The 14,488-nt window shown below is 45.7% G+C and overlaps 1 protein-coding gene across 1 annotated transcript in view; it reads left to right on the plus strand.

Moving 5' to 3' along the window:
- mthfd1l (methylenetetrahydrofolate dehydrogenase (NADP+ dependent) 1 like) overlaps window positions 1-14,488 on the plus strand; it is a 34,750-nt gene that overhangs the window by 7,903 nt on the left and 12,359 nt on the right. Inside the window, exons 16-21 of the mRNA XM_067241194.1 lie at window positions 337-439; window positions 1,675-1,751; window positions 2,915-3,055; window positions 4,027-4,095; window positions 10,525-10,636; window positions 13,994-14,133. Coding sequence (XP_067097295.1) covers window positions 337-439; window positions 1,675-1,751; window positions 2,915-3,055; window positions 4,027-4,095; window positions 10,525-10,636; window positions 13,994-14,133 — 642 coding nt within the window. The remainder of the gene's footprint in view (window positions 1-336; window positions 440-1,674; window positions 1,752-2,914; window positions 3,056-4,026; window positions 4,096-10,524; window positions 10,637-13,993; window positions 14,134-14,488) is intronic.

The raw sequence follows: 14,488 nt of genomic DNA on the forward strand, positions 1-14,488 counted from the left end.
AAACACAATCCGTCTGACGGCAGATAAGAACTTTGGATCGCTCTTCCGCTAACGTACACAAACTGGGGTCACTCTGAGTTGAGAAGTTAGGCAAGATTCATAATCGTAATCTTTCTGGATAAATTGAGTGTTTTTGAAAGGGAGTGTGTGTTCCATCAGGACGGGGTTCTGGGGTGGGTCTTAAGTATTTAAGTCTAGACTCTTAAAGCAGCCTTTTGACAAGGGAGCCCATTCCCATGGTGGCAATGACCGATGGATTTTCTTTTGGCTTGTCTGTTCCTCCCTATATCTCCTTTTTTCATTCCTCTCTCCCCTCCCTCCCTCCCTCCACCTCAGCGTCTGGGCATCAGTAAGACCACGCCCGGCTCTCTCACGCCCCAGGAGGTCAGCTCCTTCGTTCGCCTCGACCTCGACCCCTCCAAGGTCACCTGGCAAAGAGGTACAGTAGCACATCCAATCGCCGACCTCTCTTCACCCTCGTCTCAGTCCATCATTGGCTGTGGGTTCAATTAAGGAACGTATGAACGTAGTTTACAACGTAAAAAAACAACAACATAGTTTTCTCCTGAGGGAAGCGGGTTGTTTTTAAGTTGTCAGGAGCCATGACTGTAAGACTGTTGCTATGAGGGATGAGGTATTTACTCCATAGGCCCAGGAGGGCAAAGTTAAGACCAGGACCCCAGAACATTAAAAACTGCTTCAACACTCATGCACATCCCTCTCTGTCATGTGTGTTTGTCCATTCCAGCATGTGGCTTTTGTAATGTGCAATCTCCGTGTGTGTGTGTGTGTGTGTGTGTTTGCACTCAAGCGTGAAACAACTGTTTTTTTTTTTTTGCAACAGCTTTTCCCTGTTATGTTGAGGCAATGTGAGGACAATGTTTGACTTTTGTGGTTTCCTGCGGTCATGAAGCCTAGCTAACCACAGAGGAACCGCAGGGTAACGTAGCCCATGCCAACACCAGCCTATTAGTCCATGCAGAGTCCAACAGCCAGTTGAGAAAACATCCCTGTAATCTATCAGAAACTGTACAGTATGTTGCTTATTGTTCATGACGGCTTTGTCACCGACAAATAAAGATTTCTCTTCAAAGCCAACATAAGACTGTGGGAGCCCCAACAGCATGCTGACTTAGTGAGGGCTTGTGTGTGTGTGTGTGTCCGTGCATGTGCACGTGTGTGTCAATCACAGGGCCCGACGTGGTTCGACACAGTTAAAACCATCTGTCCGGATGGCGTTTACAGAGCGCCAGGGCCGAGCCAGAGCTTAACAGACGTGACCGTACCATGAGGGTCCTTGAGGGACGAGGTCATGCGCTCCCGAGCGCCTCTCCGGGCCCGCCTCATGAACCCAACGGTTCAGCCGGGCGTCGAGTGCTGCATCGAGACATGACGGCAGGGTTAATGGAGTCTATGTGGTGGTAATGGTGTGGAGGCAGCTTACTGTAGTTAACTTCCTACCAGGTGCAGTGAAGTACTGGAAAGCAACATGGTTACAGTGTTGGAATGTGTTCTAACTCTGTCAGAAACACATTGTTTGTGCTCGGGTAGTGTAGGGTTGGTGGTGATGGTCATTTAAATGTACTTTGTTTATTTTTTTTATTTTTCTCAAACATTCACTGCATGGAGGGGGTTTGTAATTGGATGGTGTTGTCCCCTCTTGCTTGCCATCAGTGGTGGACACCAACGACCGCTTCCTGAGACAGATCACCGTGGGACAAGCCAGCACTGAGAAGGGCCACGTCAGACAGGTAGGCTGCATGGGGGCTCCACACACTGTTGGGAAACGTAGTTCTTAACATTCCATTTCATACTTTTCAACTGTCTTTTTCTATCAGCGGTTGTATGTCTGATTATGATGTATTGTTTATGTTTCATATACTGCTCACACATGTTCCACATCAACATTAAGTCCACATTGAAAACATTACATGGGACAACAGTGACATGTTACAGGGGTGTGTTCACGACTCCTGGTGATGACTCATTAAATGACCACTGGGTTAGCTCATGTGGGGAGTCAATACTTTCCACACCTTAACGCACCCACTAATCATTCCCAGTGTGTCTTAATGGCCCTTATTGAACCATTTACCGTGTAATTGCAGGGGGGGAGATTAGGTTTGTGGTCCCTTCATATGTTATCAACGTGTGTGCAATTTAAACACGGGCACGCGTGTACATTATTACGCTGTGGAGCCAAACATCATACCATACAAGCCTATAGGCACATTGCTGAGGGAACACACACACACACACACACACACGCATCTCTGTTCACCCGTCTCTGTGCAATTAAGCACGGCTGTATTTCACTAACTGTCAGTAGTAATGGCGGAATGGAATCATGCAAATAAACACTTCACCTCAATGGGAAGCAAGTGAGTCTAAGTGAAAGCAAATGTTTAGAGTGTGTGTGTGTGTGTGTGTGGGGGGGGGGGGGGGGGGTTGGGGGGGGATCTGTCCTCCAATAGCGACCACAGGGCTCGCCAAGCACATGTTTGAATTTACCTTCTTTCTTCTTTTTCCCCCTTTACTCACTCCCTCTCTCATCCTTCACTCTGTAGCCCCCAAGGACAGGGAGTAGGGACTTTTCTGTGCCAGAGTTTGTGTTGTTTTGGGACAAAACTCTCACCCACAACTGCTCTCGCTCCCTTTCTTTTTCTCGACCCTTCCTGTCTCCGTATCTCTCAATCCTCTCTATCTCTACCAACAGTATAGCTCTATCTTTCATTATTTCCCCACTGCTATCTCACCATCTCTTGCTCTGTCCCTACCTCACACAGTACAACCTAGCTAACAGACCCAGAACTCTCTTCCCCCCTGAAACACATGGTATCTTTAATAAGTAAGTAAAGGAATATGAACTATAAGCGTCATAAGTCTGACATGACATAAGTGTTTCCTTTCTCAGACTCAGTTTGACATCGCTGTGGCCAGTGAGATCATGGCCATCCTGGCCCTGACCGACGGCCTGGGCGACATGAGGAGAAGACTGGGGCGCATGGTGGTGGGCAGCAGCCGCAGTGGAGAGCCCATCACTACAGAGGACCTGGTGTGTGTGTGTGTGTGTGTGTACAGAGTTAATGAGACAGAAAGCCTATGCTTGTGAGTTCAGAAGAGAGAGAGAGAGAGAGAGAGAGAGAGCGAGCGGCTGTATGTGTGCGTTTGCATGAGGCTGTGAGTGTGCCAAGGAAAGATGGTTTCTGAACAACAACGTTTGATGAGCTTTGACAACCGTATCTTCAGCTCTTTGTGGTCATGACACACCCGGATCTCCCTAGTCAGTTCCACGCAAGTCAGAACCACATCCATTAAGGCAGTTGTCCTAATAGCTAACGTATACCGTACGTTAGCTATTAGCGTGACAGCCATAGTATTAGCGTTAGCCCGCGGAAACCACGACTATAGCTGTCCTGCACTTCTAACTTTTGTATTTATTTATTTATATAAAGATTTATATTAAGACATGCATGTTTGGCCTTTCATGGTTTTATTGGACAGAGATCGTTTACAGAGAGACGGGAGACGCATGGTAGAGAGCTGGAATGTAAACCAAAGTGTGTTGGGGCCCGTACAGTACGCGCTCTCCTGAGCCACCTTGACGAGCGAGCTCCCTCTGTCTCTGCTGTCCACAAGCCAGTGTTAGACCATTCATGCCTCATGTGTGTCACTGTGGGTTACTCAACAGTAATGTGTTTACCACTGCTGTCATGAGATATGTGTCAGGTGAGTACTAAGCTGAATCATCTCTCTCTCAGATGATATCAATATGTTTTTGTTCTGGCATTTAGCTGAGATGGGTGTTGTTGATCCTCAGCCAGGTGGGGATGTTTGTTCCATTACAGGGACTGAGCAGGGTGGTTTCCTCTCCCCTCTGGAGATTCAGCAGTGAGATCCTGACACACAAAGCCCTTCCTTGACCCAAAATGGCATCTCCATTCTAATAACTCGCCCTTCCCTCTGTGCCTCACTCTCTCTCTGTCTCTCTCTCTCTTTCTGTGTCTCTCTCTGTCTCTCTCTCAGGGTGTGAGCGGTGCGTTGGCAGTGTTGATGAAAGATGCTATTAAGCCCACTCTGATGCAGACCCTCGAGGTGAGTCACTCCAGCCTACTGTGATGTCAGGGAAGGTAGTGGGGTCAGAATAGATGTGATCGGACATGTTAAACTGTCCCCCCCAAAAACGGCATCGAACCGCGTGTGACATCACTGAGGAGATACAGAGCCACAGTGGGAATGGGCCTCACGCTGTCCCATGAGGGATGACATCACAGGAGCCCCGGCCTCTCATTCTGATAGCAGGGCAGAACTTACTGGTGGGAGATTCCATCCTCTCAGCTCACTTCTGGACACTGCATTGAAGCAATCAGCTCCGAATAGGTGTGGCTGTCCATACATTGACCCTTCTCCCTACAAACATCTGGGTTTGATCACGACAGCACACACGCTTGCGCGCAAGCATGCCCCCCCCCCCCTGTTCTCTGGGAGTACGCCCAAGCCCAAGGCAATGGAGGGATGAAAGGATTGAGGAGAGGGAGAGATTGGATCTGATGGAGTGATTACACTGATGGGTCAATGTGCACATCTGCTCCTAGTTGAGCCTCACTCTAGGTGGGGCTGGGTCCTGTTGTCACGAGGGACCAGGACCGAGCCTCAGGAATGCTAACAGACCCATGCTGTTCTCCGCGTAGCATTTCCCTTTTCTTTGAATCCTCCCGAGCGATGACATCACAACAGGAACTGAGGAATTGAATTCTGAGAGAAGGCTTGCGATTCTGGTAGATTGCATCACAATGGTAACCGGAGTTTTTACAAACACGGCTCTCTGGACCATTCCTGGCTTCTCAACGGTTGGGTGGGATTGAAGAGGATATTGTCTGAATGTTTGGGAGGATAGGAGTTGGTCAGCTATTTTGTTTGGGGAGGGAGTACAGTTGCATGTTTTCAGGGTGGAGGGGGTGGAGGCATGAGCTCAGACTGGCGAATGTTTTGGGGAGGAGGGGGACGGAGCAGAGATTGGATTCTGCGTATTGAGAGGAAATGTGGCGGTTATGTTGTGTGGAACCTTTCCTGTGTGGCTTCCTGTGTTTTTGGCAGCGTGACGGGGACCCCTATCAGGACGGACCTGGTATAGCGGGTCCCTGGGAACTTTCCGCTCAGATGTGACCTTTGCCTGTGTGTGTTTTTGTGTGCTACATGTTGTCACAAATGTCAGTAAATGACTTTGGCTGATTTGAAAAAAAACTTAAATAAATAAGCACTTAAGTACCAGCTACTCTGTGGCCAACTGTACCCATTATAAACACTGAGTCCATGACTACACCCTATTTGTAAGTGGACACCGATATGAGCTTTTTAGACATCCCATTCGAAAACCATGGGCATTAATATGGAGTTGGACCCTCTTTGTGTCTTTAACAGTTTCCACTTTTCTGGGAAGGCTGTCCACAAGATTTTGGATTGTGTGGGAATATGTTGCCATTCAGCCACAGGAGCATTAGGGAAGATGGGCACTGATGTTGGGTGATTAGTTTGAAATGCTGTATAGGCAGTTATAGAAACAGTTCTACTCCATATTAATGCCTGTGATTTTCGAATGAGAGGTTCAACAAGCAGGTGTCCATATACTGTATATACTATACTGTTACAACTACAACTAGAGAGGATACAATTTCTGGGGAAATTGTAGGGTGTGCTTGCTTGCGTCGGTTGCACAGGGGTCTGTATATTTTATATAAAAATGCATCGGGCCTACTTATTATTTATAAAGATTACATAGATTTAAAAGCATCTTTTTTTTGCTGCTCATTTACAACTCAAAATACGAGTGAAGTGTAGAATGAAATATGATGTCTTCTCATTTCCCCTGCAAGAGGCAGCTGACAGGCTGAATCAAAACGAATACATTTGGCAGACCGGTGTAAAAATTGACCTAATCTCTATGACTTAAACGTCCTTTTAAGTTGTCCCTTCTCGTGATATTTTCAGGCATTTAGCCTACTCATATTGCATTCATTCATTAATAAAGAACCCCCTTTGAAGATTATTCTACGACTTTACCGGCAGAAGATAGAATCGCGATTCAAACAGTACCATCTGCTAACTGAAAATATGCCCCCAAAAAAGTAAATAAGCTTGACATTTATTTAGTGGAAAATCGCTCATTCATAAAAAGCTCACTGGTAGCGATCATTGTCAGTAACAACGCAAAATGCGATATAGCCCTGTGTGGAGAAGCTGCCCCGGTAAATTGTACTACTACAGTACAGTACTAGACTACTGCTGTGTTCGTCTTGGTAGCGATTGCGTTGGTTGAATTCGATTTAACGTTCCGTTGTACGGTTTAGGCTGAAATTAATTATTTTCATGAACAGATTGACAAAGTTTAGGCTGTGGCAATGAAGTTCAGGTTAGTAGTCAGATTGTTTCAACTATTGAAAGACTTTTGAGTAAGGGGAGTGCCGAACATGTTCTGTCACCGTTTGACTTGAACAGCTGAGGAGTTTTTGTTAGCTACTCACACTAGTGTCTCGGGTAGGCTACAGCGTTGCAGTGAGCTACACTGGTTTGAAACCACAGGTAATGGTAATTTCACCAACAAATCGTTTACTAATGTCAGAATAAATCATATAACGAAAATGTATATGTGAGGAATGTTTATTTTAACGATTGAAAAGAGATACATCATAGACCACTGTAGTATGTGTTGCCCGGGCAACACAGGCTAATGTCATGATGCTAATACTTCAGTGAAATAGTAGACTACCGTTTCCGAAAGTAGATGTACTTCCTTAATAATATCAGCTTATATTATACATTACACATCACAATTGTGTGTCATATCACAAAGTAAAATGAGTAAATAGTTATCACCCTGGCCTCTTTTCTTGTGGCGTTTCTGCAGCTGCCTTGCAGTAAAGCTATAGTTAGCCTAGCTATCCCCCAAGTTAACAGATGCGAAACGAATGTTCTGCCAAAGGTAGTCACGCGTGTTTTCGTGACATTATTGCAGACCGGTGTAAAAATTGACCTAATCTCTATGATTTAAACGTCATTTTAAGTTTTTCTCTTTTCATGATATTTTCAGGCATTTAGCCTACTCATATTGCATTCATTCATGAATAAACAACCCCTTTGAAGATTATTCTACGAGGTTACCCGGCAGTAGAAGATGGAATCGCGATTCAAACGGTACCATCTGCTAACTGAAAATATGCCCCCCAAAACGTAAATAAGCTTGACATTTATTTAGTGGAAAATTGCTCATTCATAAAAAGCTCACTGGTAGCGATCATGGTCAGTAACAACGCAAAATGCGATATAGCCCTGTGTGGAGAAGCTGCCCCGGTAAATTGTACTACGGTACAGTACTAGACTACTGCTGTGTTCGTCTTGGTAGCGATTGCGTTGGTTGAATTGGATTTAACGTTCCGTTGTACGGTTTAGGCTGAAATTAATTATTTTCATGAACAGATTGACAACGTTTAGGCTGTGGCAATGAAGTTCAGGTTAGTAGTTAGATAGACTTTTGATTAAGTAAGGGGAGTGCCGAACATTTTCTGTCGCCGTTTGACTTCCTAAACAGCTGTGTACTGTAGCTAGATGTTTTTGTAGTGTGTCTTGCGTAAGCTACAGCGTTGCAGTGAGCTACACTGGTTTGAAACCACAGGTAATGGTAATTTCACCAACAAATCGTTTTCTAATGTCATAATAAATCCTACAACGAAAATGTATATGTGAGGAATGTTTATTTTAACGATTGAAAACAGATAACGCTACATCATAGACCACTGTAGTATGTGTTGCCCGGGCAACACATGCTAATGTCATGATGCTAATACTTCAGTGAAATAGTAGACTACTGTTTCCGAAAGTAGATTTGTACTTCCTTAATAATATCAGCTTATATTGTACATTACACATCACAATTGTGTGTCATATCACAAAGTAAAATGAGTAAATAGTTATCACCCTGGCCTCTTCTCTTGTGGCGTTTCTGCAGCTGCCTTGCAGTAAAGCTATAGTTAGCTTAGCTATCCCCCAAGTTAACAGATGCTAAACGAATGTTCTGGCAAAGGTAGTCACGCGTGTTTTTTGTGACGTTAGTGACGCAGTGACGTTAGTAACGTCAGTGACTGTGGCTAGCAAATTAGCCACCGTTAGCTTCACATTTCGCCACAAAAACTTAACTTACGCTTAAACCATGCAACGGAACGTAAATTCCAATAGAAGCAACTCAATCGCTACCAAGACGAAACTTTTGACACCTACGTTGTCTATGTAGGCCAAATATTGACTGAGTTTTAGGGGGGCAAAAATAAATAAAAATAAAAATAATAATATATATGTGAGAAAACAAAGGTTGTGCTCTCGCCGAAGGCTTGAGCACACCCAATTAGTTTTAGCAACATGCTACAGTAACCAGTAAGTTTGGTCTGCAAGACTACTGCTACACACACACACACACACACACTCTGTCACACACACACTTTAGTCCACAAGCCAGTCAAGCATATTCCACTTATGTCAAATGTGCTTGTGTTCCTTTGTTTTGGTTTGTCTTAAATGTCTCTGTATCCATGTCCCCCTCACTCCTCATCCTCTCACCTTTCTCTTCATGTCTCCTCATCCTCTCACCTTTCTCTTCATGTCTCCTCATCCTCTCACCTTTCTCTTCATTTCTCCTCATCCTCTCACCTTTCTCTTCATGTCTCCTCATCCTCTCACCTTTCTCTTCATGTCTCCTCATCCTCTCACCTTTCTCTTCATGTCTCCTCATCCTCTCACCTTTCTCTTCATTTCTCCTCATCCTCTCACCTTTCTCTTCATTTCTCCTCATCCTCTCACCTTTCTCTTCATGTCTCCTCATCCTCTCACCTTTCTCTTCATTTCTCCTCATCCTCTCACCTTTCTCTTCATTTCTCCTCATCCTCTCACCTTTCTCTTCATTTCTCCTCATCCTCTCACCTTTCTCTTCATGTCTCCTCATCCTCTCACCTCTCTCTTCATTTCTCCTCATCCTCTCACCTTTCTCTTCATTTCTCCTCATCCTCTCACCTTTCTCTTCATGTCTCCTCATCCTCTCACCTTTCTCTTCATTTCTCCTCATCCTCTCACCTTTCTCTTCATGTCTCCTCATCCTCTCACCTTTCTCTTCATTTCTCCTCATCCTCTCACCTTTCTCTTCATGTCTCCTCATCCTGAACCAGAACTAAGCCCGACAAAGGTTCTCATTACTGGAGAAGGCTGCTTGTTTAATCAATAGTGCTCTACTCCCAAGGATGTCAGCTGGTGAAACGACCCAAAGCGTCTTTCTAAATCACTATTAGAAACCAATTATTCTTTGATTGACCCTTGGTAGACCCCCAGACTACCCCCTGATTGGCCTCCCAGAGTTCCAAAGGTGACCTGGAATAAAACGTTTGATAAGAAGGAGGGGTGAAAAAGGGAAAGGAATAGAGTAACCATTTTCCTGTTATTTTATTTTATTTTTTGAACATTGTGTCTCCAACCCAAGGGTGTGTTTAATCCTCTCTTCCTCTCTTCTTTTCCACCGATGAGCATGTCATGTTTCATTTGATTTCCTTTTTTTCATCGGTGACGGCTGCAATGTTTTGTTTCCTCAATTGTTTTCCCATGAAGGAGAAGGGAAAAGGTCACGTGGAGGTCAGAAGAGGTCACCTGCTCAGAGTTTCACCTTGAGTTTGACGTGTGTTAGCTTACCATAGGGACAGGACTGACATGGCTACACAGTGTCATGGAAAGATGGCATGCTGACCTATCATGCGGACTCCCTTTCAATCTTTCCTCTCTCTCTCCCCATCTTTCTCTCTCCCTCACATTCATTCTCTTCTTTCTCCCTCGCATTCACTTGATTTTCTCCCTCACGTTCAGATACTCTGTTCGGTCCAGGTGTTTTTTCAAGGACAGAGATGGCTAGCATGGGTCAGTGTTGAAGATAATGGGTGATTCAACCCAGTTAGAGGACATCAGTTATGTGAACTGGTGGAGAGGTAGACAAAGAGTCTGGGGGTCAGAGGAGGAGTCCTTCAGCAGACCAGGAGGTCGAGGACAGCAAACTTCTACCCACCCTCAGTTTTACTACCCTCCATTTTCAGTCATATCCCACTTTTGGCTGTTCCTAGAATCTTCCTGAAAGTGGAGTTTGTTGAGGAATGTCTCTTCCAGAAGAGTTCCCGATGACCTCTCCTCCTCCCCGTACTCGGAGGGAAGACTGTGTCCTCGTCTTTTGACATGTTCAAGCTGACATGGTCCTTCAGTCTAGTGGCTCTCCACCTCGTGCTGCCTTCAAGACAAATGTGCAGCCATCGATTTAGAACTGACTTACTCATTCAGAGCTGTATACCTCACACCGAGTGATTTTGAAGGAGTTGCATTCTGTGAGTAGACTCGAAGGGGGGTTTAGTGTGTAAGGCCTGCTTGTTCTCAGTGGAGAACGCGCCTTTGGCGTAAGAGCCTGGCCTCAAGTTTCTGCCTGTGTTTGTGTGCCCTCCTCCATCCCAGGGTACTCCAGTGTTCGTCCACGCTGGGCCCTTCGCCAACATCGCCCATGGCAACTCCTCCGTGCTGGCAGACAAGCTGGCATTGAAGCTGGTTGGACAGGACGGCTATGTTGGTAAGTGAAACACACACACAAACACACACACACACACAGTAACCAAGGAGAGGATAACCAGATGTGTTTCCTGATTTTACAGTCTAGGAAACCCAGATGGAAACACACACATACACACACTTACACAAACACGTGTACAGGCAGAAGAATTCAAAGCCCAGGTTTCCTGCGAGGGAAGGCTCGAAACCACAATTTACAACTCATTTTACTAGTGACCTTTAGCCTAGATCCTGGCTCCCAGTACCTTTGGCCCACTTCTCCCTGGGCCCAGTACGTGGGTCTGGCTCCTAGGCGAGCAAGGGGGCTTCAGGCCCATCTCGTGGAGCTGTCGAGGAACCAGGGGGGGAAAGATTGTGTCAGAGGAAGGAAGCAGGGTTGATAATCTTAAGAGCCTCCGGAATGCTTTAGTCTAAATCATTCTAATCCCATCCATGTCAGAGTATACCTGAGTCTCTTCTTCAACCTGCAGCTAGCCCTTCCTCTCCCTCTCTCCCCTCTCCCTCTCTCCTGTTCCTACTCTTTCTTCATTCACTTTAGCCGCTTGAAAATGTTTGGAATTCCTGTGTTGAAGCGTGGCGTTTGTGCCTTTAAGGACATGTCAGGTGTGGGTTTGTGTTGCCCCTCCAGCCTCCTTTCACTTCACGTCCGACTAGTGGGTGTCAGTCCCCCCCGACTGGAGGTATGTGTTGGCCTGGCAACATGGTCAGAGTTTAGAGTTTCACAACACTGGAGGAGGTGCGGGAGGTCGTTATTTGGTTTCTTTTCTCAGTACGGAGCTTCCAGCTCCATCCATGTTTTCCCCCTCACTCAGTCCAATCTGTCCGTCTTACTTTTCCTCCATCTGTCGCCTTTCTATCTCTCTCTCGCCTTCTCTCGCTCTCTCTCTGTTTGTTACCTGACCCTCAGGTATGTCTGGAACTCACCCTCCTTCCCTTCGGAACCTCCCAAGGCAGCTGTGTGGGACGCCCCCCCCCCCCCCTCCTCTACTTCTCTCCTCTCCCCCGTGTTTCCCACTCCATCTCCCATCCACCTTCCTCCCCCCACATCACCCAAGGCCCTTGTTATTGTACAGTTGGAGCGATGCCTGCAGTCTACAGATACAGACTCGGAGAATATAACACAACATCACTCCCCTCAACACAAGCCGTGGATCTATCTAGAAACAGTCCAAATCGATTTGACCCTTTATATTTTAACAGCTAAAAGTCAAATCCACATTCGTTATTGTTAAGTGGATGATTTATGGCCTGAGGTTATTGCAGTGAAAGGTGGTAGTGAAACATGAGCGTCTGTCTACCTGGCTTATCTCATTGAAATGAGCTAATGCAGATATACTATTGGATGTTATTATTATTACATGGCTGATCCATGAACAGTAATTAGGCTCATATATCATCATACAACCTGCTCTCCTCTCGTCCCTGTGTTTTCTATACTGTGTGTGTGTGTGTGACAGGAGTGAGTTCTGTCTGTGGGGGCCCAGGCTCCCATTAGAGATACATTCCACATGTCAGATGCAAGAGATTCCTGCATCCTTGGTAGTCTGGGATGGAGCGCAGGGTACTTAAATAACCCCTCCAAGTACAGGGCTGTTGGCAGCACAACACATACTTTGTATATGATGAATGTTGCCTTTTTTTGCTTTCACAATTCTGGGCTCTGCATTCGCAGATGGGGGTTGAGAAGTAAAGTCTCTTGTTGGAAAGTCTGTGCAAATCCTATGTGTTCGTACAGTAAACTAGTATCCATTTGAATGTTTACTAGTTTGAGTCTCTTCCAGAGCTCTCGGGGAACAACTCTACCCATAGCAGAACAGTAGTAGGAACCGCTGTAGTACACTATAGTGCGTCCAACAGATGGTTTGTTTTACTAGAGTGAAGCTAGCGCTGACCTGGCTTACTTTTGGTGTGTGTGTGTGTTTATGAGCGTTCGTGTGTGTGTGTGTGTCTTAATATGCCGGAGAGTTGCCTCATAGTAACCCTGGCCAAGCCCCTCTAGCTATTCAAAACAGTGGTGAGGACCTGGTTCTCCAGACAGATTTTCTGAATGCCGTGTTTCTTCCGTGTCTCTGTCGTACCTTCTCTCTCATAGTTTTTCTCTTCTCCTGCTTTACCACCTCAACTTTAACTTTCTCTCATACTATTAAATAGTTGTGTGTTACGGTCACACACCAATTTTGGTATTTATTTAAGCTCTCTGCATCAAAATATGACCAAATACAGCAGTTCCTTGGCAGGAAATCATTCTCTAAACATCACAGTAATACAGACTAGGTTCGATACTGAAACAAATCCTTCCTGTAGACTCCAACGAGCATTCTGTGGTTAGCCAATCGTCTTACTAGACCCCTTAGCTAATACATGTGGCGTGATTTGTGGATTTGAACGATAAACAGGCCATCAGTTAAATGCAAAAAATGCAGACGGGGCCTCCTAAACCACCAAGTGTGTCTGCCCTACATCAATGCTGTTCAGTCGTTCTTCACATTAAGGGAGTAGCTCTCTCATGATGAAATTGTGAAACCACCTACATATTTTTCTGAAACCATCTACATATTTTTCTGTCTGTCTCTCTCCATAACTTATTTCCTTGGTACGTGTGTGTGTGTGTGTGTGTTTCTGAAGTCATTTAAATCAGTCATCCCAGCCGGGAGATGTTTTTAATGGTGCGTCACTCCAGTGCAGCAGGCCAACCAAACACCAGTATCATTTGGGGTTAGAGTATAAATGTTTTTCGAAATCGGCATTCCTAATCTTCTTACAGAGTTCCAGACGAGTGAAAGTTTTCGGGGTAAACATTTTCACTTCCTCGGTCCAGTTTATTGGGTGGATTTCTCAGCTTGGCTGTTTGCAATGTTTTGATTGGCTGTGGAGCAGGAATAGGGGTGTGGCCTGGCGTTCAGTTCGGAAGATCATGAGTGACATTCCTGGATATGTATATATGTATATATTCCTGATATGAGCCAATAAAGTGGACCTACAGTCAGACCAACACCACTCTGTCTCCCAAAAAACACATCTGTCTTATTCAGGCTAAAGACAAATATACAATGAGTAGTGGTAAAAGTGTTAAATCATTTACTGCATGGTGGAAGTAATCCATGACTACTGACACAGGAGTTTACTGCAGTTCCACACACACAGTGCCCTGACAGGAATGGCACTTTTCACCAGCGGAAACCATAACTTCCTCCAGGCCATCCAGGGAAGTGGCACAGGAAGCCCCGACTAGAGAGGGGGTCAGCTGGGCAGGGAGAGTGGAGTTGGGTCCCCAAGGTGTGGAGCCCCGGTGGAGGACCTCCCGAGGTGTGGAACAGTGCTTCATAGGGTTGAAAGTCATATCTCTTCTCGTCTCCAGTGACTGAAGCAGGGTTCGGGGCAGACATTGGGATGGAGAAGTTCTTCAACATTAAGTGCCGGGCCTCCAAGCTGCAGCCCAACGTCGTGGTGCTGGTGGCCACGGTCCGAGCCCTCAAGATGCACGGGGGTGGGCCCAACGTAAGTAAACCACACCCCCCTTTCTCTCACTCACCTTACACAGCACACTTGCACACCGCATACACACTGCAACTAAGAAGACGTTACGGTATGCTAAAGTCGTCTTGGTTCATTGGGAGTTTGCATGCATGGTAGAGGCAGTCCGCATACCTCTCCCATGTTTATAGTTCTGATCTCAGATTAGCTCACTACGAAAAAGCGCTCATACCACACCACGCGTTCCTGAAGAACTCCTATCACAGGCTCTTGATGTCTGACCTTGTTTCACTGGGTGATAAGATATCACTGATAACTGGCTGTTTAAAAAGGTGTGTTTAGGTGTCTGTGTTTTGTATGTTTGAATGCTCTTTTATGT

Source organism: Osmerus mordax, chromosome 8, assembly GCF_038355195.1.
Source record: "Osmerus mordax isolate fOsmMor3 chromosome 8, fOsmMor3.pri, whole genome shotgun sequence".
NCBI lineage: Eukaryota > Metazoa > Chordata > Actinopteri > Osmeriformes > Osmeridae > Osmerus > Osmerus mordax.